At 40.1% G+C, this 26,464-nt stretch overlaps 1 protein-coding gene across 3 annotated transcripts; it reads left to right on the top strand.

Moving 5' to 3' along the window:
* Positions 1-113: 113 nt before the first annotated feature.
* CNOT7 (CCR4-NOT transcription complex subunit 7) lies at positions 114-21,386 on the top strand. Of its 3 annotated transcripts, none has more exons than XM_065837601.2 (7): positions 114-196; positions 1,270-1,477; positions 1,769-1,962; positions 5,132-5,293; positions 12,272-12,416; positions 16,855-16,965; positions 19,695-21,386. In XM_065837601.2, the coding sequence occupies exons 2-7, from the start codon at positions 1,361-1,363 to the stop codon at positions 19,821-19,823; spliced, it is 858 nt and encodes a 285-aa protein (XP_065693673.1). In that variant the 5' UTR covers positions 114-196; positions 1,270-1,360; the 3' UTR covers positions 19,824-21,386. The 3 variants fall into 3 exon arrangements, with proteins under 3 accessions (XP_065693673.1, XP_065693671.1, XP_065693672.1); XM_065837599.2 differs by lacking the exon at positions 114-196 and adding an exon at positions 230-395; XM_065837600.2 differs by lacking the exon at positions 114-196 and adding an exon at positions 231-363.
* The last annotated feature ends 5,078 nt before the right edge of the window (positions 21,387-26,464 follow it).

Genomic DNA, 26,464 nt, shown 5'->3' with positions numbered 1-26,464 from the left:
CCTTTCCGCCCGTCCCGCGGCCGAGCGGCGGAGCCCCGCCCCCACGGCGGGACGCAGGCTTCGTCACCGCCGCGCGCCCGTGACGTGTGCCGTGGGAGAGCGAAGGAAGGAGCGGCGCGCTCGGCCGAGAGCAGACGGGGCGGGGCGAAGGAGGGGCGGCCCGGCCGGCGATTGGTGCCCCCGCCGTCGGTCAGAGGTGAGGGGGGAAAGGCCGCAGCGCGCGGCGATGATGTAATGGCTTTGTGCGGCGGGGGCAGCGCTTCCTGCGTCTCGTGCGGCGACTGGCGGTTCTGGGGCGTCGGGGCCGCCGCGGGACCTCGCCAGACCCGCCGCGGCCCTCCCCGGCCCGGCCCGCCCGGCAGCGTGAGTGAGCGACCGACCGACCGACCGACAGAGTGAGCGAGGGGCGGGGGCGCGGCCGCGGCGAGCCGGGCGGGGGGAGGGAGGGAGCCAGCCCAGAGCCTCTCCCCTCGGTCTTGCTGTGCCCCTCTCGGGCCCGCGGTAGCCCCTTGGCGGCCCCGAGACCTTAACGGCAAGCCTGACGGCTGCTGGCAGTGGGTGCAGTTTTCGCGGGCTGCGCGGCTGCCACCGGAGGCGGGCTCGGGAGCGCCCTGCGCTGGGCCGGCCAGTTGGGGGATAACCGCGGCGGCCCCTTCCCGATCGCACCCGCCGAGGGGTGCTGCTCGCCGGGTGGGCTCCGCGGCTTCTTGGGCTGCTTCTAGGGCCTGGTACGGGTAAGAGGGCGCCTGGAAACCCAGCCGGGGCGCGGGTCCGAGCCTGTCGGACCGCGCTTTAGTCCCTTCGCGCCGCTCATCCGCTTACCGCGGCCCGTACGAGCTGAAGAAACTTCTCCTGCCGAGGGAGACTGCCTGCCTGGACGGCTCTCTGTCGGCCGCAGTGTCCCCGGGTTTGGCGTAAGGCTCAGAGTCACTTTACCGCTTCGTTTCGTGTTGGACGTAGCCGTGGGATCCCCAGGAATGTAGCTTCTAATCCATGGAGGAATAACCCTGAATTACCACATCTGTTGTCGAACTAGTGTCCGTACTCGCTTTCTCTGGCTTTGTGCAAGAAAGTTACGAACAGAATCATGGGGTTTTAGTTTTGAATAGTAATCTAAACTCGAATAGCTGAAATTCACATGATTTTGGTGGCTATGTTGTGCTTCTTTTATGGAATTCTGAAGAATAAAGCTTGATCCTGGTGTTTAAGCATTTTTTTCAGATACGTGAAGAATAAAAGTTTACACTTCATACTTTCTTTGTCTTTTAGGTTTAAAAGTATAAGTAATTGAAGTCATCTTTATGAAACTGCTCCTCGGTCAAGTGTAGCTTTTGATGTATGGTCTCTAAAACACCCCACTATGCCAGCAGCTACTGTAGACCATAGCCAAAGAATCTGTGAAGTTTGGGCTTGTAACTTGGATGAAGAGATGAAAAAAATTCGTCAGGTTATACGGAAGTATAACTATGTAGCTATGGTAAGTGGGCACTTGATCTTTATCTAGCAAGTTACTGCAAAAAACATGACTTGTCAGTAAGTTGAAGCTATAAAATTGTTCGTCCATTTTCATTGAAAGCATAATGGATTCTTAATGTTGAATTAATAGTGTACAAACATTAGGATCCTAATCTATTACCTTTTAAAAGCTAAACTTAGAGTACTCTTCAGTTATGAAACTGTTAGATGCTTGAAATATGTTTTTTGAAGAATGAGCAATGTAAACTTTTTCTGGATGCCTTTTGTTGAAGTTTTAATTCTGTTCTTACAGGATACAGAATTTCCAGGAGTAGTTGCAAGGCCTATTGGAGAATTCAGAAGCAATGCAGACTATCAATACCAGTTACTACGCTGCAATGTAGACTTGCTAAAAATAATTCAACTAGGACTGACGTTTATGAATGAGCAAGGAGAATACCCTCCAGGAACTTCAACTTGGCAATTTAATTTTAAATTTAATTTAACGTAAGTGTTAAATAGCTGTACTAATGAATGTATGTTGCTGACTTACTGTTATTGAAAATGTATTATATGTTGTGAAAGTTGTAACAGCAAGTCTTTTTGTGTGTGTGATGGGAATACTATAGATGCTTTACAGTGAGGAAAACTGTTGTTGGCCAGACGTGTGCTTTTTTCCCTCACTTCTGTGCGGTCTGTCTTACTGTTGGTAATTTGGTCAAAAATGCTAAGTAATTCCAACAAAATTTCTAAAAAGATGCATTTATGCTTATTGCAAGAGTTAGCCCTGCATTTTCATACATAGCATTTCAAAGTGCTTTTATCTAAACTTAGTTTAACTCTTACTAGTTAAGTGAAAAGTCTCATGTTGTTTCTTTGCAAATTTTTAATGGAGAATACGAACATGAAGAAAAAATTGTAAAGTTACCAAAGTGACTAAGAGAGAAGTAGGACAGATGCTATCATAAAGTCTAAAGCAATTGCGCTCTGTCCTCTTTAAAAAATATTATTCTGGTTAAAATGCTCACAACAGGTTCTAGATAATGTTGTAGATAAAATTCTGTCGTCTTTTTAGTACTGTAGCAGCTTTTCTTGTGCTTCAAAAGCAACTTATTGTATTAAGGTACTGTATTTGAATTTTTTTATAGGAAGTTGAAAAGGATTACTGATTTTAGAGTGTAACTCCTGTGGAGCTTTTTGTTCTGCATTATCTCGTATAAAGTGTTGGTTAAAAAGCATGCCAATTTTTATTATCTGTTGGAATTGTATTATGTACTTTCTTTTCCAGTGTGATAGGATACTTAATGTGGAGTTCTAATTATATCTTTAGCGGGTAGCTGATAAGGTGACTAGCCTCCTGAATTTTTTTCTTGAAGTAAATATAATTGGTTTGATAGGCTCTTCTATGGCCTGAATTGAGTATTGGTGCGAACACTTATCAAACTTACACGTGTTGAAGGCTTGTGGGGTTGATTGGTTTGTTTGTTTTGGTGTGGGGTGGTTTTGGGGGGGGGGGGAGGGAGGGGTGTTGTTTGTGGGTTTGCTTTTTATGGTGTGTTTTGTTTGGGGTTTTTATGGGTTTGTTTTGTGGGGGTTTTTTTGTTCATTTTTGTTTTGGTTGTATTGTTGTTGTGTTTGGGGTTTTTTTTCAGTTGTGTTACAAGCTGATAACTGGAAGACTTTATGTGAATTAGAACTGCAGCTCACAAGGAAGGTCTGGAGAAAAGACCTTTTTTCTGCAGATAAAGACTTATTTTCAAAGTAATCAGGGTTCTTACAAAGAGAAAACTGCTGCTGTCTTTCATGATCTTTTCTAAACAAACAGTGCTGTGGCTTGTCACTAATCAGTTTAGTCTGAGGAGTGACATGCTCTTTTTAGTTTGAAGCACCTGATGAAAGCAGAAGAAGTGCAGATTTTATGTTTTGGTATCTCCAAACTTAGCCAGCCATGTAAGTGCAGGGTGGAAGTTATCCATTGTCTTTATAGAAGAATAGACTAATCCTGCTAAGTATGGGAGAAAGATGAGGAGGAATGAGTTAATAACTTCCAAACTGTGATCCGAGAAGAACCTGTGTTACGTTTATTCATTTTCTGAGCTTCGTAGTCTACTTAACGTCAAACAGCTGAAAACAAAAGTAGTTTTCCGTCCATTTGTGCCAGATGTTGCATAGATAAGACAGCTTAGTAAGCCAAGATCTAGGTAGTCACTTAGCTAACTTGTTAATAGTTCGCTGGGGGGGAATTTTTATACAATAAAGTGAGCTAAGTAAGTGTTGCATGAAACGCAAATATTTTTTTCCTATAGGAGTGGAGAAAGGACTTATTTTTGTCTGTTTCTAAACTTCCTTTTGGGAAGTGGCACTGTGCCAAGTGTTCTGCTCCTAAAGCAAAACAGCTGTTGGCTGTTCCTAGAAGGTAATTTTTTTGTGTGTGGTTCCAGCCAGATCTTGTTACAGTGTGCTTTTAAAGAGCATAAATATTTCTCTGAGGTAACTATCCACCTGATTAGTGCAGAGCAACAAGCTAGGATTAAAACTTTTTGCAAAATGGGCATGTTTGTTTTGGATGTGTTCTTTAATGTGTTATGGAAATGGACAGGTGTTGGCAAATTGATGCCTTAAAGCTCGAGTACTAATGAGCAGCTGTGTGGGAAGAAGGAAAAAAGATCCATTCTCAAGATGTGTTGTATCTGTATGTTCTGATGAATGATGACGTGCTATTAGGAATAAGGAATATAAGGCTATGACTGAATCTAGCCAGTCACGTTTGATATATTGGTTGTCTTTTATTTTTTGTGTTTTGGTTGAAAATTGAAAACTGTACATTGAAGGCACTTTGTAGAACACTATGTTGTGGACAGTAATAAGAATACACTAATTAGAGCCACATTTGATTTTTATTTTCAGCTGACTATTCTACGTCTTTGTTATGGTGATGTATATTCTACTTCAGAAAAAAAAGCCCTATCTATTTAATGAGAAAATACTTATGATTTTATGAAATTTTAGCAGTAAAGAGAATAAACACAGGGATAAAAGGGGTTCAGGCAAGGCATGGATTTTTTTTTTTCCTCTCCCATTACATTTTATGTTCAAAATATGGCTCTTAAAGACAACTTGAAGTTGGTCATATAGAAAGAAAATGGTTGCTTATCTGATTTTTAAGGATCGACTAGTTGGAGCATGTGTTTTCAGTTGCAGTGAGTAGGAAGTTTTGATAAGCATATGTCTAAATGTTTACATAAGCTTAAATCTCAAGAAGTGTGTGGCAAATATTATGTACAGAACTTACAGCAGGGCTACGATCTGGAGTCTGCTGTTATTAATTCGATAATGTAACAGATATTAGTGCTTCAACTATTCTGTCACAGTTTAAGTAATTAATCTTATTTGTAATATATTTGTATTCATACATTAACTTTCCTCTGTAGATTTGCAAGAGGGGGAGTTCTAGATAATTAGAAGAGCAGCAGGAACTAGGTTTTTTTTGAAGGAGGCGTGAATGGAGGTACTGAGAATGATGAAATGCTAGTGAAGGTTGACAAAAGCTATGAGAAATAGTAATTAACACCAAACAAAGTTACGTTTGTTAATGAATAAAAAAAACCCCACTTTACTAGGGTTTTGATCGCTGAGGTTTGTAGGTTTTGAAAGCTTGCTTCCTCTCTCTTTTTAGAGAAGATATGTATGCTCAGGACTCCATTGAACTGTTGACGACATCTGGTATCCAGTTTAAAAAGCATGAGGAAGAAGGAATTGAGACACAGTACTTTGCAGAACTGCTTATGACATCAGGAGTTGTACTGTGTGAAGGAGTCAAGTGGCTTTCCTTTCACAGGTAAATTCTGCAGTGAAGTATTTGAGTTTTTGATTTTGTTTATTGGCTTCTAGACCTTGAATTTCATATCTTGTGTTAAGTGGTATACATCTTATGGTGTATATATAGCACACATCTTGTCAGTAAGATTTAAAAAACTATTTCTGCTGTAATATCTATAGTGCCATTCTTTTTCAGAAGAACAGAGTGTACAGGGTGGTGCTGGTGTTTTATTTTTAGTGCATACACTGTAACCAGAAAACTGTAAACCAGAAAAAAAAAATGAAACTCCTAAGCCAGCAGGTGGCATTGTTATCTTTTGAAATCACGCATGCAAGTAATAATCGTAACAATAGTGTAAAAGCAAACTATTCCTAAGCAATTCGTTAGCTAATGTTGTTTGGCCTATGGGAAAGGCTGTAGAATTATCAGTGAGGAGCTTTATAAAGCACTCTTAAATTTGTTTTAAATCTCTTTGGGAGCTAAGGATTACTCATCTTGGAAGGAGAACCCTGATGAACCTTGTTTCTAGCTGCAGTAATCAATATATTTTACTATTTATGCCGTAGCAGGAACTCATCTTACAAATGAAATAGAAATGTGAATGCTAAATCTTTATGACTCTGTCAAGATATGGAAGATATTCTGGTGTTAATAAGATTTAACACTTTAAAATTTATGCTATACTCATTGTATAGTCAACTACATGCCAGAGATAATTTGCACTTTTTGCAAGCAATGGGGGCTTTATAGGCTTATTGTGGTGTAATGCCACTGAACTGACATCTTAAATGCTGGCTACTAAGCAAGTCAAAAAAGGTAGAGCAAATGTTTTAGCTGAGACTAGTAGCTTCTTTACAGCTTTATTTTTATTTATCACGTGCTATGTTGGTGGTAATATGTAAATGATGAAATTAGAGAAGAAAACAACAACAACAAAAAAAACCCACCCCCCCCCCCAAAAAAAAAAAAAAAAACACACACAAAACAAAGGAAAAAAAAAAAAACAAAAAACAAAAACACACCAAACAGAAAAACTTTGACTTATTTATGTGTAAGTATTAAATCTTGGAGGGGAGGTTGGAGGAAAGAAAGGCACATCAAATTATAGAAGGATTACGCCTTAAAAATTAAGGATTTCTTCAGCAAGGAATGTAAAACAGTAGTAGAAAGGTACATATAACAACCTGTTGCAGAATTCGTAATTTTGACTTGCTTTGTAGAAAGCAAGTGTTAGACTGTCTTTCCAAAAAACAGTAGTGGGGGAGAAAAGACAATTAAAAAAAAAATAAAATTTGAGGATCCTCTCTGATTACACTTGTCACCTAATCTGCCTACATCTTCCACTTGCAACTCTCGACTCACAATATGACTCCGAAGTAATCTTGCTACTAGAGTAGCACCTTTGGGAAAAATACTGGAATAAGAATGCCATGAACTGTGTCAACGTAACTGCAAAGACTGAACTAGTGTATTAAATTTCTTTCAGCCTCTTATGCCCATTATTATGGGCCCTTATGTGCATATTTGTGATTTACACTTGACTACAGTAGAAAAACTTGTGTAGTTCAGGAGAAGGGGAGGGGAGGCATATTATGCATGTAACTAGTGCATCAACAGACACTGTCTTGTAGAAGCAGCTATGAAATGGTGTTTTTCCGATACTGCCTTCTAACTTCGTGACTAATATGCTGGTCAACATGTAATGCAGACTACATGCAATAATGCCATTTGTACTGGTGCAGGTTATGAAGGTTTTTTGGAATGTCTCTACTAAAGTTTCATTTCATCTGCGCTAAAATGAGTTTCTGTTGTGTACTTCACTGAAAATGTCTTTAGAAATCCTCTGAAGACAGCTATTCCAGCACATACTTGTCAAACACTGGTTATCCACAACTCTACTTGAGTCAGAGGGTGTTTAAAGGCTTTTGTGCTTCACAGAGTGTGTTGATGTTATCTTGAGCACAAAACTCTGGTGAAGTGGGTGAAGTTCTGAGGAAGCTAAGATTGCACAAAGCTATAAATGAACAGGGGTCACATAAAATGTGCCACAAAGAAGAGTAAACAACTGTTTCTAAATATATCTTAGGTTGGTTGTGATTATGTTCCGTCAGTGGAAACTCAAATGGGGGACAGCTCGGTTGAATATTTGTTCGTTTAGGCTCTCCATGCAGTAGTTCTTTGACTACTGAGAAAGCTGTGCTTGATAGCTGCTGACTATGCTGTTGCTTCTTTTTCCTTAAAATGCTTTAATTACTACTAACCCTCAAAATCTGAGTGTCTTTGGAAGTGGGCAGAGGGGAATTACTCCTTTCTCAGAGTGTGAGGTTATGTTTTGTTTTGTTTCATTCTTTGATTTCCTTTAACTCTCTCATAGTTTATTTCTGAGCTCTTAGCTTCTCAGAGTTTTCTTTATGTGACTTTTATCTCTGCATTTGATTTAGCTGCCTTGGCACTCTGACCTGTTGGAAAATCTGTGTGCATCTCCAGTTCTGCCAGGCACGAGTGAAGAAACATTTGCACTGCCACTGATTCTTGTATACTGCAACTTCATAAGCAACTCCATCAAATCTTGCATGTGTGTGTGTGTGTTACAGTGTATTTGAGTTGATGAGAGAGGAGGGGGAAGCCCTGAATTTCTGATTCTTGTCAGTCAAGGGAGATGTGGGTGCTTGGCAGTTTAACAAGCTGTGAAACAGAACAGCTCAAACACTGTTTTTGTGAATGTTCAGCTGAGTGATCTGCTGAAGCTTTAAGTGTCCACCTGTGTGCAACGTCCTCAATCTATCTCTGGGGGCTCTGTGCAATCATGCCTCCTAACCCAGATGTTTTGGGGAAGCTGGAAAATTCCAAGCTATTGTATTTCAGTAATCATTGTGTGTAACTTATTTTAGTAAAATTTAATCTGTTGGCTCGTTTCTATTAGCCAGTTAGAACACAAAGTAAAGCTTTCTCAGCTTTTTTCTCTGTCAGGTTTTGGTTTATTTCAGAGACTGTTGGTGTTTGAGTGGAGTTCATTGTTAATTGGCTATCTGAATTCTTTCTGGACAGTAAGAGAAAGAAAGAAAAGCATATTTGATCTTTTCTGTGGTCTTGTTGTCTACAGCCTATGTTTGGTGAAGAAAAGAAAAAAGATTGTAAGAGTGCTTATGTTGCTGTATAGCTCCAGGGATTGTGGCTAACTGCATTTAGTAACTTCAGGTGATTATATTAGAAATGGTGAAAGCTTTTTAAGGAAAGGAAGGTTGTGTGCTTTAGGGTATAAACCAACCACTAATTGCCTGTTGGAGGATTAGAAGAAAATTTATTTTTAATGAGCAAGTAATTGCATCATTGCTCACTGAGGACTTTCTTAACCTTCTGTTAGCATTCAGCTGTTGCCACTCAAAAATTTTTGAAATATATATATCTTAGTCTTGAATTGGAGTGATGGTTCTTATGTCTGTGTGAGCTTGGGTCACTGGAGCATGTTATCCCTGCAAAGTATGCTAAAAAGATTATATAAAGTGTCTTGATATTGCATTGTGATTAGTAAAGTGTGGTTTGTGATGACTGCTAGAAGCACAGTGGGACTAAGAGTAAGCAGCTGGAACTTAAGGAATCTGTGAAATCATTTGACTGAGTTGACTAAAACTAACCTATGCTTAGGATCCAGGACCAAGTATTGGGCTGAATGCTGTCATGCAATGGAAGGGTGATCATGCTGCTTAAATCCACTGGTCAGATATCCTGTTCCCTTTTTCTTCATGAGGATCCTAGAATGAAAGAATCTGCTAGAATTTCCAGTGGAAAAAATAATATATAATTAAAATTCTTAATTGAAATTGCAGATTATTATAACCTGCTCCTTCTCAATACAAATAGTAAATAAATCTTGACTTTTCTTACAGTACTTCCTTCTTAATAGAAATTGGAAGTGTTCAAGAGCATCTGTGTTCTAGAAATTCAGTCATGCATAATATTTTTTTTGAAGAAGAGGGGAGTTACAAACAGACTTATTTTGAGGAAGAGAGGAGCAAATACAGTTTTCTTCACTTTACAAGTTTTTATCTGGCTGTTACATTTGAGCCACAAGGATGGCAGATGTCAGTAATTCAGTGAGTTAATAAGATCACTAATCTGTAGAGGAATAAGGCTCCTTAATCCTGAACAGTCTTTTTTGCATTTTTCTGAACAGCTTTTTTTGCTAATGTGGCTTTTTTATTTTCTCTTCTGTAGAGGGCTTTATGCTCATAAAGCCTTCCCCACTGTGTTTTAAAACTTTTTTTTTTCTTCCTCATAGGTGATCTAATAAAATGAAGCTTCCTAGCTACTGTTTTGCTAAGTATACTACAGGTTTTTACTTTGTAAGACTCAGCTGAAATCCTTCTTTATCTTTGGCTCCTTTGCTCCCTGGCCAGTGGCTGCTGCTGTGGAGGTTGGAGTGCTGCCAGCACAGCTTCAAAGCACCACATGCAGCACACGATTCGTTCAACATGAATTTCCTGTCAAGAGCACTGGAAACCCCCACAGGAGAGCTGCAATAGTCTATACCTTTTGTATATCTTGTATTAATGGACTTTCAGCAAACGGTCCATTCATTCCTAGTATGTTCAAGATTTTCTACTCTCTGTCTAGAAATGCATAAGAAAAAGATGATGTAGAAAACCCCATAATATACAAAAGGTACAAAAAGCAAGCCTCTTTACATTGAGTATGTATGTGAAGCCTTGAGACTGCGTTAGAAGTCATTAGTCTTTGTGGATGCTAAATATCCACGGGATCAGCAGTACAGTACTTTTAACTGATATATCTTCTGTATTGCTCATCTCTCAGTTAGAGATCTAAGTCAATGTTTATCAAGTTGCAAAATTCTTGGTTTTGAGTGTCATCCTCATGTAACCAAGAACAAACACAAAGTCTTAAACTGGGGATTTGGAATCTGTGGTGGCCGCTTGTTCACTTGAATTGTCTCTCAGCTATAAGCTAAGGTTCTTTAAGCAGCAAAACTGATTTAGCCTTCAACAGAGGCAGCCCTGCTGTCTGTTCTCCTCTTCTTTGTTAGTACAGACACCTTTAAAATTGCACATCAGTGAAGTCTAGGAACTGATTTCGTTCAGTGCAGACTTAGTAACAAAGCAGATAACATGTCATTTCTCCATCTAGTCCAGTGTGTACGTGTATGAGCAATCCTGCAAGTACAAGGGATCAGAATGGATCAAATAATCTGCTTTCCTAGGGAAAAGGACAACTAGTCATCACTGCTTTTTGTTGTGATGTTCAGTCCTGCTTAATACCTGACATCTGTCTGTCTTATGCTTTAAACCTTTTGTTTCCTCTCATAGCTCTTTGTAAAAGTACACGATTTCCCCTTTTACTGCCAAACCTCTTTGCTATATCCTCTTTCTTCAATCAAGGTACTGAGAAGGATGAGGGAATAGAGTGTACCATCAGCAAGTTTGCTGATGACATGAAGCTGGGAGGAGTGGCTGACACGCCAGAAGGCTGTGCTGCCATCCAGTGAGACTTGGACAGGCTGCAGAGTTGGGAAGGGAAAAATTTAGTGAAATATAACAAGGGAAAGTGTGAAGTCTTGCATCTGGGTAGGAACAATCCCAGGTTCCAGTATAAGTTGGGGAATGGCCTATTAGAGAGCAGTGTAGGGGAAAGGGACCTGGGGGTCCTGGTGGACAGCAGGATGACCATGAGCCAGCACTGGGCCCTTGTGGCCAGGAAGGCCAATGGCATCCCGGGGTGTATTAGAAGTGGGGTGGTTATAGATCCAGATAGGTTCTCCTTCCCCTCTACTCTGCCCTGGTGCGACCACATCTGGAATATTGTGTCCAGTTCTGGGCCCCTCAGTTCAAGAAGGACAGGGAACTGCTGGAGAGAGTCCAGGGCAGGGCAACAAAGATGATTAAGGGAGTGGAGCACCTCCCTTATGAGGAAAGGCTGAGGGCACTGGGTCTCTTTGGCTTGGAGGAGACTGAGGGGTGACCTCATTAATGTTTACAAATATATAAAGGGTGAGTGTCATGAGGATGGAGCCAGGCTCTTCTCGGTGACAACCAATGATAGGACAAGGGCTAATGGGTACAAACTGGAACACCAAAGGTTCCACTTAAATTTGAGAAGAAACTTCTTCTCAGTGAGGGTGACAGAACACTGGAACAGGCTGCCCAGGGAGGTTGTGGAGTCTCCTAATCTGGAGGCATTCAAGACCTGCCTGGACACCTTCCTGTGTAACTTCATCTAGGTGTTCCTGCTCTGGCAGGGGGATTGGACTAGGTGATCTTTTGAGGTCCCTTCCAATCCCTAACATTCTGTGATTCTTCTTTCCACTAGACATGCAATTACATACAATACCTCAGTTACTTTTACCAAACCTGTACTGCTCAGTTACCTTACTGCCTTCTGCTGACTTACATGCACACACAAGTGATTTTTCAGCTTACTCTGTCCTTGCTTCCAAAAGGGGTAGTAGTATCCAAAATGTTGAAGTTTTCAATTGTCTGTGTGCTGGTTTAATTGGGAAAGTTGGAAGACAGTCTGCTCTTCTTCATTGCTGAGGGTGAAACTTGCCTTTGGGCATAAACAGGTGTTCAACTCTGGAAACCCGGGAATCCTTTGGAACTGAAGAACTGTACAGGTATCTCTGTCTCACTCAGTTTGTAGTGAGAAACTCCAGTCTCTGTCAAAGGAACCAGCTAGGAGTCTTTTTAGTTTAAGTTCTTGTTTTCAGATGAAACCCCAGCAGCACAACCTTGTTTCGGGATTTGGAGAAGCTCCTCTAGGCAGATCTGGTTTTGCTTCTTCACTTGGCCTTATTGAGACTAAATTGAAATGTCTTCCCTGAAAGTTGCAGTGGGGCCATTTACACTGAGGCTTAGTCTTTTGTAAGAGTCAGTTGCATTGAAATTAAGCAAAATGTCCTGTCCATGTGTAATAAACTTTTGATACGGGAAATGAGAAGAATGCTTCTAAGTTATTCCTTATATTATGTTTGTTATTAATTTGCAGTGGATATGACTTTGGCTATCTAATCAAAATCCTGACAAATTCTAATTTACCCGAAGAAGAGCTGGACTTCTTTGAGATACTACGTTTGTTTTTCCCTGTCATCTATGATGTAAAATATCTCATGAAGAGTTGCAAAAATCTGAAGGTAAGTAATCTGTTAATGGTTCAGAAAAAATTTTGGGTTTGGAGAGAGAGAGTACTTCCTGCTAAAAATACTTATTTTCTGTATTTTTGTTTTCTGATTTTACTTCCATAATACCTATTAAACAGCCTTGTTGTCTCAATGTTTGTATAATTAATATTAAAGGCTATTGACAGAGGCATGCAGGAGTGTACATAGGGTTGGTTTGTTTGTTTAAAAATAACTGCTTAGTGGTTAAAAATAGTTCTTTGATACTCTATTTATAGTCCCCAGTCTTTGTTGACAGACAATAAATCCATGTTTGGAATTGATCCGTTGCTTCTTGAGCCCTTAGAATTGATGGGTTTCATATACTCTTATTTCCTCATTGTACAGTCTGCTAAAGGACTGCAGTCATCTTGGCAAAGGGAATTGCAACGATGATGCTGTGGAAGCATCTTGGGAAGGGCAATGGAGTGAAGAACGTTTCAGATGGCCCCATAAGGAAAGAGAAACAACAGTCTATGTTCAGGGACAGTGTGTGACATGCAGTGTTAGAAACTAAGCTCTCCTGTCAAGCCGGTGGGGTTACTGATTGGCTTACTCTATCAGGCATAAGATTGTGATACTTTATTGGACTGGAGAATGAATGGAAACTGGAACTAAGTATGCAAAGGGGAAGACAGGAAGTGAAAGAAAGGTGCTACAGGGATTGTCAACAGCTTTATTGCCAAAGAACTGTGAGAGCCTGGACTGCTGCTGAAATGAGGTGCATTGCTCATCTGAGGAAATTAATGACTTACTGAGTATAAGAAAACATCTTAGCAACAGTTTTCCTTCATGAAGTCCAGAAGAAGAAATGAAATATTCATAAACTTCAGGAGCCTTAAAAGAGGGGCAGAGGGGAACCTCAAATAAAAGCTGCCCTCACTTTCTTACTCTTGGTGAAGCAAAGTAAAGCATCCAGTGTCTTAGTGGTGGTGACACACTTAGCGAGAACAGAATGTACAATCCATCTTTAGTGATGTAGGAAAGGTGACAGAGTGATGTTCTGTGTCACCATTTCAGATGTGACATTCCTAGTGGGCTTGGGGTGAGGGAGATTGTATTTACTGTCATTTCATTAAGACATAGTTGTGTGTAACCTACATTGTTTAAAGATGCTGATGTTTTTTGGAAGACAAGAAAAAACTTTGTAGGTCTTACTTCAGCAAACCTTAAGAACAAGGGGTTGGTTTTTTTCAGAACTGAATATGTAGGTCAACTTTCCTGCAGTAGATCTTGATCCTGTCGCTTATCCTGCAGACTGGAGATGACAGTAGGGAAAGGGAGGTGGACTACCCTACCCCTCCAAATTCACCAACAATGAAATGATGGTGACTTGTACTGAGAGAAGTTGTCTGAAACAAATTGGTAAATATTCAGTTCTGTGACTCTAAACATGCATATGCTGTCTCCTAATGTCTGTCACTTTCAATCTCTATTAAATTGCAGTAAACTGAACTGCTGTGCAGTTGTCCTTTATTGATTTGTCTAAGTTATTTTTCATATGAAAGTCATTGACTTGCTATAAGTCCTGCATTCCCTGCCCCCACACATATAAAAAAAGTTTTTGGCACTGAGAAGAGAAATATGCTTCAGGATGGGGAAGCTGTTTGATGCTCTTTTTGTGGAAATAAGTAGTCTGTGAATTTACAGTACATTACTCAAGTTAAATGGACATGAATATACTTTACTGGCATGCAGATTGGGAGCTAACTTGAGGTGTTAATGTAGCATAGGTTAAACTCTTGCTTGTTCTCTAAAACTCTCTCTGTGTACACAATTCCAAACCTTTTGATAGTAACAACAATTCTGAATAATGTATATTTATAGACCTTGTTGGAAACTTGCTTTTAATATAGAGGTTTGTACAAAACAATCAACTCTGGTACCAGTGCCATGAAATGAGAGTTTGAACTGGATTAGCTGTTGAGTATGGTTGTGTGGTTATGCAAATAATTCTGTGGCCTTTTTCTTGGAAGACCAATGTTCTGAAAATTTAGGAAGAATTTGTTGTTCACCTCCAAGAGTAAAATGTTCTTATCTAGAGTGCAAAAGTCTTGCCTGAAAGAGAATCTCAATAGTCTATTAATTTTCAGAGACAGGCAAATTTTATTCTGTGATTATTGCATTTATAGAATAAGAAGTTCTATGCAAAAGTGGTGTGTGATATATTTACAAATAAATATATACCATTAAAAGCACTATTTTCAAAGCATTCTTCTGTAGGTGGCTGTTACTGTAAATTTTGAATTAGTAAGCCTACATTCCAGAGTTTGCAGCTGCTGCGTAAAAATGACTGATTTTTATTTTTGAGTGTTTCCTCTTAAAAGTTAATTGAAGCTAGAGTAGATGGTCTTACAGCTAGCAGACCCTGATGATGAGACGCTGCTGATTCACCACAGCTTGAGGAAGCAGAGACTTTAGGAGTAGAATATGGTGCCCTGGAAGGGTTTGGACCCACCTGCTGTTGCTAATTCTAACAGCTCTGTGTTGGAGTTAGCAGAGAAAATGCTTGTGTCCGAGATGCACTTTTTTCCTATGCCTGCCAAACCTCAGCATGTTTTTGAGTGTGAGTTAAATAACAGCATGTTTGCAGTGTTCTAATGTATCCAAGCACATACAGAAAGTATCTTCAGTGCTTAATTTTATAGTGTATAGACTTACTCTTATCATAAACTTCTGTAAACTGTATTCTTGCTACTCAAGCTAAAATAAAACTAGCCTTACTAGTACTAGGTTTTCATGTTGGTTTGTAGGTGTTACGTGGGGATGTTATTACTGAAGCTTTCATCTCTTTAAACAAAACAAAAACCTGCACCTAAACCTATTGCTGTGCGTTTCACAGGAATCTTCATAATGTTTTATCTGATTTTCAGGTCAGGCTTTATTTTTCTTGCTCTGTGAGTTGTAACTTTGACTGTTATGCTTTGGCCTCTTCTTGCTTCCCTTCCTATACTTGAAACAGGTTAAGTGGGCGAGGAAAGTTGAACTCGAATACTAGTCTGTGTGTCTTTAAAAGCATGGCCGCTGTGCAACATTCTTGCCTTGCAAAGCTTACGGCAGCACTAAGTATTTTGTCTTTGTTTGATCTTTCTAGGTGTTACAGATTATGCATGTGCTTTAGTCTACTTCCAGTAGCTTTATGGCTTAATGATTAAAAAAATGTACAAAAACATGTGCTGTGTAGCTTACAGCATTGAAAGATTTCAAGTACAGTGTAACATGTCTATCCTTCAACTGATCTGTGTTCTCTATGTAACGCCAAACCAACCTCTGACAGGTTTGCTTCCACACATAGTGGTTATTACTGTTTTGGGCAGCACCAAAAGTAGGCTTATTTAGCCACTCTGCAGTTAAGGGGATAACTTTTCACATAAGCTTATTGGATAGAAAACTTGCTTCAAAGCTGGAGTTTTACCTTTAAGAGCAGACGGATTTGCAGCTTTGGGGTGATGGCTACAGCTTCAGAATCTGTCCTTTTAAACCGCATATCGACATTCAAAGCAATTACTGGGTCAGGTAGTTCCCTTTTTGTATGTGGAATGTTTATATACTTTTTTAAGAAGTAGTTTTCATCACGTGTGACTATTAAATATACATCTCTGACAGAAAAGCTGACTGTACCATTGGATTTTAGTATCTTGGAAAACTACTTGCAAGATTATAGATTTATTTGGTTTTTAATTTTTATCATATCCTGTTATGGCAGCTGATGAAACAAATTTTAAAGTGGGGTTGAATGGCTTACGGAGATTGAGTGGACACTTTCTTCCTTTTCTGACTTCACCACCTCTCTTTTAAATGCCTGCTTTGTAACATTTTCCTGGGCTACCTGTAGTATTCTAGATACTTAAGGATACTCTCAGTTTTTGTGAAGGGAAGTGGAAAAAAAACCTTAATTGTGGAAAGGTAAGTGGAAAGAAAAAGGTCTGTTTCAAAGGAAGCCTAGATACTTTAACATGTGGAGGTGTATGAGCACTGCATTGTAAGCACTTGAATTCTTGTGTTTGTAGAACGATGTTTTTACCTTTTAAACTTTCGTTCAAATAGAAGGAGTACAAGAACGCCTGGTTTTGTTTTTCAGCAGAGCCAGTCCTTTTGATATCTTGAAGGAATTGTTCTGTTATATAATGACATCCAGTTACTGGAGAAGCTGAATTGTGAAGGAATAGTAGTTTTGTTGGTCACAGATACTGATTATTTAAACAATACGGACACAGAATTTTAATGCTGCTATTGATACTGAAAGTTTGATTCTCTGGGTGTGTATTTATCCAGTATAATGACTGCTTCAGCTACGGTGCAAATGTTAAAATATACCTGAGGTTGTATGACTTGTTTAACAGATTTTCCCAAAGATAGCTGTTCAGTTTTCTGATTTTTTTTCAGCAGTTAACAAAAATGTTTTGTTTTTCAGGGTGGATTACAAGAAGTGGCTGAGCAGCTAGAGCTAGAAAGGATAGGACCACAGCATCAGGCAGGATCTGATTCTCTACTCACAGGAATGGCCTTTTTCAAAATGAGAGAAGTAGGTGGACACCTTGGTTTTATTTCAATGATAGTAACGTGCTCTGATAGTCAGATGGAATTGCTGATTCTGATAAGTCTGCAGTATTTTAAGGAGGTCTCTGACGGGTTCCAGAGGTCACTATTTCTTGACAAAAATAAGACCACCTGTATTTTCCTTAGCGTGTGAATCAGCCCTATTGATTCCCTGCTTCGCTTCTGTGAGTTTTGCTTTGTGTTTCCAGCCTGTGCCTGGCTTTTTTGTTGTGGGGGTTTTTTTTGTTGTTGTTTGTTTTTTTTCCCCTGTTTTGCAGGGTACCTATTTTTAGGTGGCTGCTGCAGTGAGTTACAAGCAGCTGGAGCCAGACTCCTTTCTCAGTGACCATACTCAAGCCAATTTTTTGGGAGCTTCTGCTCAGTGTAATACCTGGCTGGTGTGTGCTGCTGCTTGTGATAGACCTGGGGAGGGAAAGAGTATCTGAACTAGCCACTGCTAGCTAAACTTGCAGGCCACAGGTATATTAAATAATGACTTTCAGGCGGCTGTGGAAAATGTCTATGCATTTGTTCCTCACCATTGGGGAAAGCACAGATTAGCTGCAGTTCTGAAAGATTATACATTGCTGCATTTGAATTAATTGACCAACGAAAATTGGGTCTTACAAGCTTCACATATCCTTGCTGCTTGTCTGAGTACAATAGGAAGATATTAGGATTGTCATTAGCAGGACAAACAAATGTTGAAGAGGCCTCTTCTGGAAAGCCAGTTGCACTGGTCAAATGCCAGTGCATCTGAACACGGCATTCTGCCAGCAGTTCAGTGTCATTTACCATGTCAAAACAGATGGCAGTAGCAAACCTCATCTTTTAATAAGGTTTAGTATTGTATGCTGAAGGTCTGCCTTCTACAATCCAGCCTTTTGTATGAAGGATAAAATGACAAGTTTCAGACATATACTGGAGACATGGCAGGTGAAAAATAAATTCTGTTATTGGACCTGTTTTGCTCATCGTAACACTCTGTTCTGCCCCCGCTGAACTGTCACAGTGGTCAAGCAGGTCACGGGCTATGGGTGCAATAGAGAGGATCAGGTTTCCTGTGTGATCCCAGCCCAGTGTGGCCAACTGCCGCCTACCTGGAAGTGTTAACCTCACTCTTCCCTTTGAAACAAAATCCAAAGCAAATAAAGGGAAAAGGGAAGTGTATTACAGTCATGCCTAAAAATACTGCCTTTCAAGTTAGTTTCCTAGAGGAATGTGTAGCTAGTGTGTTACTAATTGCTGTGAAAGAGTTGCAACTTGCTGGGATTTTGAGTACCAGCCAAAAAAGTTACTATGTGGGGTTTTTTTGTGTGTTTTTTGTTTTGTTTTTAATCAGAAATACTCAAATACTGATGCTACAACAGTAGAGCTGCTGGTTTGGGGTGTTTCTATCTTTTTGTTTCTTTAAGAACTGCTGTGGGCTTTAAAACCTTTAGTTGAGGTCTTCAGTTCCTGCAGTACAGAACTTTCCATCCAGACTCTGCTGCTAAGAGCAAAGATTAAAGGGAGAAGTTTTCAGCCTGTGTGCAGTCCTGCACCCTGCTCCTGCATGCTTCTGGCTGCCTTGGATTTCTGATGTTGATTACTCAAAATGTCAACCACAAGAATGGCCAGGGTTGCTGTGAAGTTTTTAGCGTCTTTCCCCGTCTTTCCCCGTCTTTCCCCGTCTTTCCCCGTCTTTCCCCGTCTTTCCCCGTCTTTCCCCGTCTTTCCCCGTCTTTCCCCGTCTTTCCCCGTCTTTCCCCGTCTTTCCCCGTCTTTCCCCGTCTTTCCCCGTCTTTCCCCGTCTTTCCCCGTCTTTCCCCGTCTTTCCCCGTCTTTCCCCGTCTTTCCCCGTCTTTCCCCGTCTTTCCCCGTCTTTCCCCGTCTTTCCCCGTCTTTCCCCGTCTTTCCCCGTCTTTCCCCGTCTTTCCCCGTCTTTCCCCGTCTTTCCCCGTCTTTCCCCGTCTTTCCCCGTCTTTCCCCGTCTTTCCCCGTCTTTCCCCGTCTTTCCCCGTCTTTCCCCGTCTTTCCCCGTCTTTCCCCGTCTTATCATGGGGTTTCGTATGTCTTCCACTGAAAGGTTCTGTTTGGAATAAAGACTTGTAAGGTATAAATGCAGTCTTAGTACAAAATTTATTTTAATTTTGCTGTTTCTTTTTTAAATGAAGTCCCACACTGTGAGGAGCCAGCTAGAAATGCATCTTTCTGCGTTTCTCTAAACTCTATAATGTGTTTTGTGCTCAAACATTCTCCCCTCCCCACCGCCAGACCCTTGTATTATAAATGAGGACAAACCTCTGTTCCAAGACAGGGTATGATGAAAACCCCCACGCTCAGGAGTAGGTGGAGTACAGGCACCGATGATGGATGCTGAGCATATGCCTGTTCTGAGAAACTTCACAGAAATCAGCTGGAGAAGTATCTTTGCACTTGCAAAGGAGTGATAACTGATAACATAAAATTATCAAAACATTGCAGGTGGCCGTTTCATCAGGAAAAGTGTGCAGGAAGACTGACAGTATTCCTTGGCAGATTTACGTTAAAGAATCATGTCATATAGTGCATTTTGATAATATGCTGAGATTGTATTATGTTAATTATATAATCTTTTGCACCTTGGGATTTGATATATTATACTAAAGAGTAACATTTTAAAGCCTTTCTATAGTTCTATTTAAGCTGAGTATTGTTTTTGTAATAATTTGTGTCTTTCTTTTAACTCTTTAGATGTTTTTTGAAGATCACATTGATGATGCTAAATATTGTGGCCACTTATATGGCCTTGGTTCGGGGTCATCTTATGTACAAAATGGCACAGGAAACGCATATGAAGAAGAAGCCAACAAACAGTCATGACATGAAATGAAAGGCCGTCTTTTTGACCTTCACGTGCTTGTATATAGGTTTTATCTCTGGTCAAATCCATCGGACAATAAGGCTGTTTTTTCCTCCTTTCTCAGCGCACTTTCTTTTCTGCCTTTGTATGTACTAAACTTGACTGTTCCTATCACAGATTTTGATCTTAATATTGATATGTAAAATTTTCTGGATTACATTTTGGCCTTGTAACTAGCCCATTTGTAAGCATGTATAGGATCAGTGTGGCAGAGAGAAGGGGAAAGCTAAATCATAATGAATAGTTTGGTACACATACCTATAATGATCTTAGAGGTTTTTGTCTCTTTCCCCTCCCTTCTCCAAATTAACTGGCACTGATTGTAACTAACTTCCCCATTCATCTCTGTTCCTTCTAGTATGCAGGTGTTTTAGCTATTCAAGATCGTGGACCATCAAATTTGCACTTTAGAGAGTGACTCTGACTCAGATCCTCTGTTTTATTTGAAGTTTTTTCTTTTGCCCTCAGCTAGAAAACAATCATCTGCCAAGTTCAGCAGCTTCACACTATATTTCCTTGGTATCTCAACCCATAGAACACTTATTTGTCGCATAACCTCTGTTTGTTCAAGCAAAACAAGCTACTGAAATCATAGTAACTGCTGTTATTTTATTAGTGTTCAGTCATCTTCAGACACGTCCTGCACACATCAACTGCTGGTTGGCCTGCTGCTTTAAAACCACTCTGTGGTGGGGGAAAGAAGCTTGAAAAAACTGCTTTACACCCTTCAGGAAAAGAACAGCTATGACTTTAGTGTTTTTGCCATTAAGCTGAGAGTTGAAGGATATTGGAATAGTAGGAGTTTTGTAATGGCACACTACCCTTGATTAACTTCCTAGCTTTTATTCTAGTAATGTACACCTCAAATATTTTTTATGAAGTCATATTTATTACGTACTTGATTTGATGATTTTTGAAAGTCGGTTTAGTTGAAGGTAAAACCCAAAGATCTGCAAAAATACTATTTAATTGAATTATTAAATTAGAAGGACAATTAAATCATGCTTTTTTGTAGTTGCTACAAAGACAGATGTTACAGATATTTGTTGTAAGACAACAAAATATAAATAACTTATAGCTAATAAAGTTACCTGAGGAGTGTAATGCTAGTTTATTTTTGAGTATATCTTAGCAATATATTTTAGATATATTGTTTTAAAGGACCCTAAAGTATGTTGTTAACTCTGCATAGCATGTGTACAGAGCAGTTGTGCAGGAAGGATTTTTGGTATTGAATAGCTAAATACTAGCCTGAAATGATGGAATGTGCAACACGGTGCCTGTGTGTGCGCGCGTGTGTGTTTGACACGGAAATCAATAGTAGAGAAATCTCCAAATGTTCGCCAAATTATTCTGTTTTATCTTGTACTTAAAAACGAAAAATCAAACACCTTTTTTCATTGAGTTACGATGATGTAACTGGGTGGTTGGTCCTTTTTAAACAACCAATGATTTGCATAACAGAGGGTATTTGTTTTTAAAGCTTTTGTAAATAAAGGCCTAAGAAATGTTTTCTTACATAACAGACTGGTGGTTTTGTTGCAAAATCTTTCCTGGAATGTCTGTATTTAGTCAGTTCAGTTCTGTGTGCTGTTTTGTTTAGGCAGGAGAGGTTGCTTCCACATACTTACAAGATGCTCCAATTCACTGCTCCCTGACCAGTTCCACTTTCAGAGCAGAATTCTCTTAATGTGTTTCCAGTTGTTTCATTCCTACTGACCTGGGTTGCAAGAGTGTTGCTTACAATTTGCTACTGAGGCATCCAAACCCCATTAGTAATTTATTTTAGTGCCATTATGCATTAGATGATGGTGATGTGTTTTAACTTTGGTTGTCTCTGGATTTAGTAAGAAGATAGGGACTATCTATTGGGAAATCAGGATGGATTCTTACTGTGGCATCAATCTGTGTCTTTTCACACTTGAACTGTAGGCTTATGTGGAAAATATGCATTTGCATAGTAGCTTTGTCTAAAGCATATGATACAGCTATCTGGGGTTAACTTTTGAAGGAAATGACTCTTTGAAGAACTTCGATGAGTTTTTGTTTTGAAGTAACTTCTTAGTTGTGTACCAAAGGAAGTTTTTAGAGGCTTCTAAATGTGTGCCTACAGTAATAAAAGTTTTAGTTTAGATTGGGATGCGTTTTTGAAGCAACTGCAGAGCATCCTGTGTGCTGTGCTTTGCTTTGCTTCCCATCATGAACCTGTCAGAGCTTGGATTCCTTTTGAAAAAAGCTAAACCCAGAGATACGCTATGGATCTGCATCTCATGTCCCAGCTGCTGATGAGCATGCAGTCTGCAGGATCAGGCTGAGTTTGCTTAAGCCCTAACCTAAAATTCTTGTGGGCATTTGACTTTGAGCAATTCTACTCTTTAATTTTCTTCATAGAAGAAGAGCTTTTCTCAAAAGCCACTGACATGCATGGAACTTAGATTTTGTGCTATTTTGTGTGAGAACTCCTGGTCTGATCAATGTTATCTGAGAGTTGATTACAGTGGGGGAGACATGTTTCCGTGGCAAAATTAGATTTAGTTTCCATTTAGGAGTGACTTAAATGGTGAATTGTAGAGATTATGAAAAAAATACTTTCTTCTTATGTGTAGGACTGTTGCTTGTATACTGCAGAGCCTGAAATCTGAATCTGTTTCCAAAGTGGACAGCTTTAATTGCTTTTGCAAAAATAAATGTGCAGGCACAGTTCCAGCTGTCTAGACATACACCTTTTTACTCAGAGACAATTCTCTTTCCAGGCCTCTGCTCTTCCCAATCCATTTAAAATATATTGTTTGAGGAGGTTCGTCATAAGAAATGCAACATCAAAACCTGCTATATTTGATATTTTTTTAAATTCACTTTTATTTTTGGCTTCTGGAGTCAGATTAGTGCTCCAGGAACATTATGTTCTCTGTCACATTTTTTAAAACATTCAATCCATTTGCTTATGGAAACTAGGCAAGAAGGATCTTTGAGATGGAAGAAAATAGGTCTGGAACATATTCAGAGTATTTGAGGCTTTTTCTTGTATGAATTTGGGGATGACCTATAACCTCTGACATCCAAGAACTTTCTTTAATCATGTCTGACTGGTTACTCCAAGGTCAAGAATGGTTCATTCCCTCGTGCAGGAACTCATGCAAAAAGTCACAGGAGACCTGCACTGGTGTACAAGGATCTTCTGGCTGAAGTCAAGCATAGAAAGGAAGTGTATGAAAGGTGGAAGCAGGGACAGGTCTGAAGTATGCGGGGGTTGGGTTAAGAAAGCCAAAGTCTATCTGGAGTTGAATCTGGTGAGGGACAAGTAAAGCATTTAACATCAGGAGCAAAGAAAGATCAGAAAAAATATGAGACCACTGGCTGGAAGGAGGCAGGAGACCTTGTGACAAAGGGCATGGAAAAGGCCAAGTTACTCAATGCTGCCTTTGCTCTGGTTTTCACTTGTAAGACTTGCCTTCGGGAATCCCAAGTCCCTGAGATAACTCGAAAGGTCTGGAATGTGGAAGATTTATCCTTGGTGGAGGAGGATCACATTAGGAATACACAAATTGGATGTGAAGTTCAGAAGACCTGATATGATGTACTCACAAGTGCTGAGGGAGCTGACTGATGTCATTGTGAGGCCATTCTCATTATCTTTGAAAGATCATGGTGATTAAGGGTAGTTTCCTGAAGAGTGGAAGAGAACAGATGTCACTTGTGCCTTGAAGAAGGGCAAGGAGGAGGCAGGGAACTGCAGGCTAGTCAACCTTGCCTTGATCCCTGGGATGGGGATAGAGCAGATAATCCTAGAAACCATTTCCAAACATAGAATGGATAAGGTGACTGGAAGTAGTGTGGATTTTTCAAGGCAAAATAATTCCTGACCACTTTGCCATATTTTACCCTCATTTGAGACAGTATATTGGACTAGGTGGTCACCACAGGTCCCTTCCGGTGCTAACTCCTCTGATATTAGAGCACGCTTAGGCAGACTGCACTGGATCCTTGTGTCTGAAGTAGATGAGGTGTGAGTATGGGTGTCTGCACCCGCAAGGTACGTGGGCTTATTAGTCACCCAGAAGACAGTGAAGACAGCGTGATTACTTCATGTTGTATAGCATGGGCTGGAAGACATAACTTGTGCAGAGAGCATGTTTTGTGCAAGGTCTGTGCTTTGCCTCAGGTAGGCTTTTGCTCTTGCAATGTGTTTTGCTGAAGGAACAGAGGTGTGGTTGATTCCACTTTCAGATAATGGGGCATGTTAACCTCTTGAAGCAAGAAGAGACAGTTTATCTGATTTTCTTTAGTTTAAAATTACCCTAACAAAGATAATTCCAGTAGTATTGCTTGCGATGTGGGAGCCTAAGCAATGCAGAGCACAGTGGGTCTGAATAACGTCCTAGGAGGATCATTAGTCACAGTGGGAGAAGCTGGTTGATAACAAGTATATTTAGCTGTACATAAATCCAGTTGAGAGTTATTTCCACTGGGTTACAAGTTGCATTTCTATTAATTACACAGCACCAATAGTATTGTTTTATGCTAGGGGATAACCTTAAATACTGCCTTAAGTAATAGTGTGTACTTGAGAATGAAAGTTACAGGATCAAACCTGTCTTTTGAGGCATTCTTGTCATAGAAACCCACACCACAGCATAATTTTTATAGTATTTTCATTTAATAGTTGCAAGTAAAATTTCATAGCTTGTAATATTAGTGCTTAGGAAATCTTGCCTTCAACTGTGTTGGCTGAGTGTTCCTGAGCGGTAGTACTTGTTCAGCTCTACAAAACTTGTGTGTGTAATCCTTTTGCAGTTGCTTAGAACAACAGGTTAAGAGCTAACTAAATCAGCTGGCAAAACTAGTGCTTTAGTCCAATGCTCTCTGACCAGGTTCTTCGATATAATCCACATGAGGAAGGCTTAATGCTTTAGTGTCAAACTTGCTTATGTGAAGATGTTACGTGGGTTTTTGATTTAGAAAAATGATACAGCAATATACTGAAATCACAACACACACACAGTAGAGCAATCGTATATACAGTTGAATCACAATACAAATATTCCCTTTACTGATCTCTATAGCGTGCTCACTGTCACAGTGCTAGGTGACCCCAGTCACAGGAAAGGAACACATGGCTTGAAGCCAGATCAAGCTCATTGCTCTCTTCAAAGGTGATCTTGCTGGGTCTTCAGTTTTTATACTCTATGTTGAGCTGAGCCATATACATGTCCCCATAATGGTGTGGGTGGCTTTTCTGAGCTTTGTCAGCACATCACCCAGAGGGTGGTGGAGCACTGGAACAGGCTTCCCAGGGAGGTGTCACGGCCTCAAGCCTGACAGTGTTCAAGAAGAGACTGGACAACACCCTCAGACACATGGTGTGAACTGTGGGGTTGTCCTGTGCAGGGACAGGAGTTGGACTCGATGATCCTTGTGGGTCCCTTCCAACTCAGGACATTGTGTGATTGTGTATGTGATCATCATCGCCTGTGTTCTCTGCTCCCTCCTCCATCAAAGGGGTTCTTTGACCAGTCACAGAATGAAACTGTGGCTTTGTAAGGCCAAGTATTGCTGATTTTATACATTTTAAATGTGCTACATATTAACAAATACACCAAAGAAAGGATAAACCCAACAAACTTAAGCCCCTGCATCTTCACTTAGGCTTCCCAATGGTATATCTGCTTTTGTTTTGCTGATGTTTTTTTCGTTGTGTTTTTTTTTTCTTTACCACTTTCTCAAGTGTCATTTTTACTTGAGAGCATGTGTTTCTGTGTCTTCCATTTTAAACTCCCAATTGCTTTCTCAGCCTTGAATTAACTAGTAACTCAGCTGAACTAGCTCAGTGCACTGAAAGGAAGGAATTACTGTAGTTAATCAGTTTTTAGAACTTCCCTGAAAGTTAATATTCACATGATATTAATGGATTTAGGATGGCATAGGTTCTTTGCAGTTTATTAACTGAAAATAATTATTTCACAAGAAGGGAATTCTTAAATAAAATAGGCTTCTCGATATTTTTATTTAACACCACAAGTCAGTGATGGCAAAGAAAGCCAAAAGCCTTGATTAGAATTGTTGGTATTTGTTTGACTACCAGGAATTGTAGATTTTGAACAAAAGCTCACAAATAATAGAACTCATTTTTTACATAGCAGTGAAACACCTAGGTTGTCTCAACATACTTTCCCATTCGTACCATGAAGTTCTTTTTCTGGTAGATCTAAGCTTTAGTGTACCTTGCTTGGTTTATGCAAGATAGCTTTGGTGTTTTCTTCCCTCCTGCCTGACTGGGTATGGTAGAGCAATGAGGAGGATTCTCCTGCATTATTTTAGCAGCCTTGGGTTGGGAATGAAATTAGTTCATTGATGCCAACTGTGAAGACCCGATTTCTGCAGAGGCTTCTCTTGTCCTTTTTCTGCCAGCACAGATATTTTTTCCTGCCTTTGCTGCAGTGGAAGAATTGTCTTGCCAGAGTGTGCTCGTTCCATTGCTCATGAGATCCTTGCCTCAGCTGACAGTGGTGGGTAACTGCAGGGGAAGAGGGAGAGGAAGCCTTCACTTCTCTGAGCATCAGGTACAAACTGGCAACAGCTGAACTCTGAGCTGCCTTACAGG

This window comes from Patagioenas fasciata, chromosome 4 (genome assembly GCF_037038585.1).
Source record: "Patagioenas fasciata isolate bPatFas1 chromosome 4, bPatFas1.hap1, whole genome shotgun sequence".
NCBI classification, from domain to species: domain Eukaryota; kingdom Metazoa; phylum Chordata; class Aves; order Columbiformes; family Columbidae; genus Patagioenas; species Patagioenas fasciata.
Note: the sequence above shows the minus strand (reverse complement) of the source record. Positions and strands in the feature narration are given on the sequence as shown.

What these genes read in the sequence shown, in the direction of transcription:
- CNOT7 (XM_065837601.2), top strand. Translation starts at nt 1,361, where the DNA reads ATGCCAGCAGCTACTGTAGACCATAGCCAAAGAATCTGTGAAGTTTGG. An exon ending in AAGTGGCTTTCCTTTCACAG is followed by an intron (nt 5,294 to 12,271) that starts GTAAATTCTGCA and finishes ATTAATTTGCAG; the next exon opens with TGGATATGACTTTGGCTATC. An exon ending in CCTTTTTCAAAATGAGAGAA is followed by an intron (nt 16,966 to 19,694) that starts GTAGGTGGACAC and finishes TTAACTCTTTAG; the next exon opens with ATGTTTTTTGAAGATCACAT.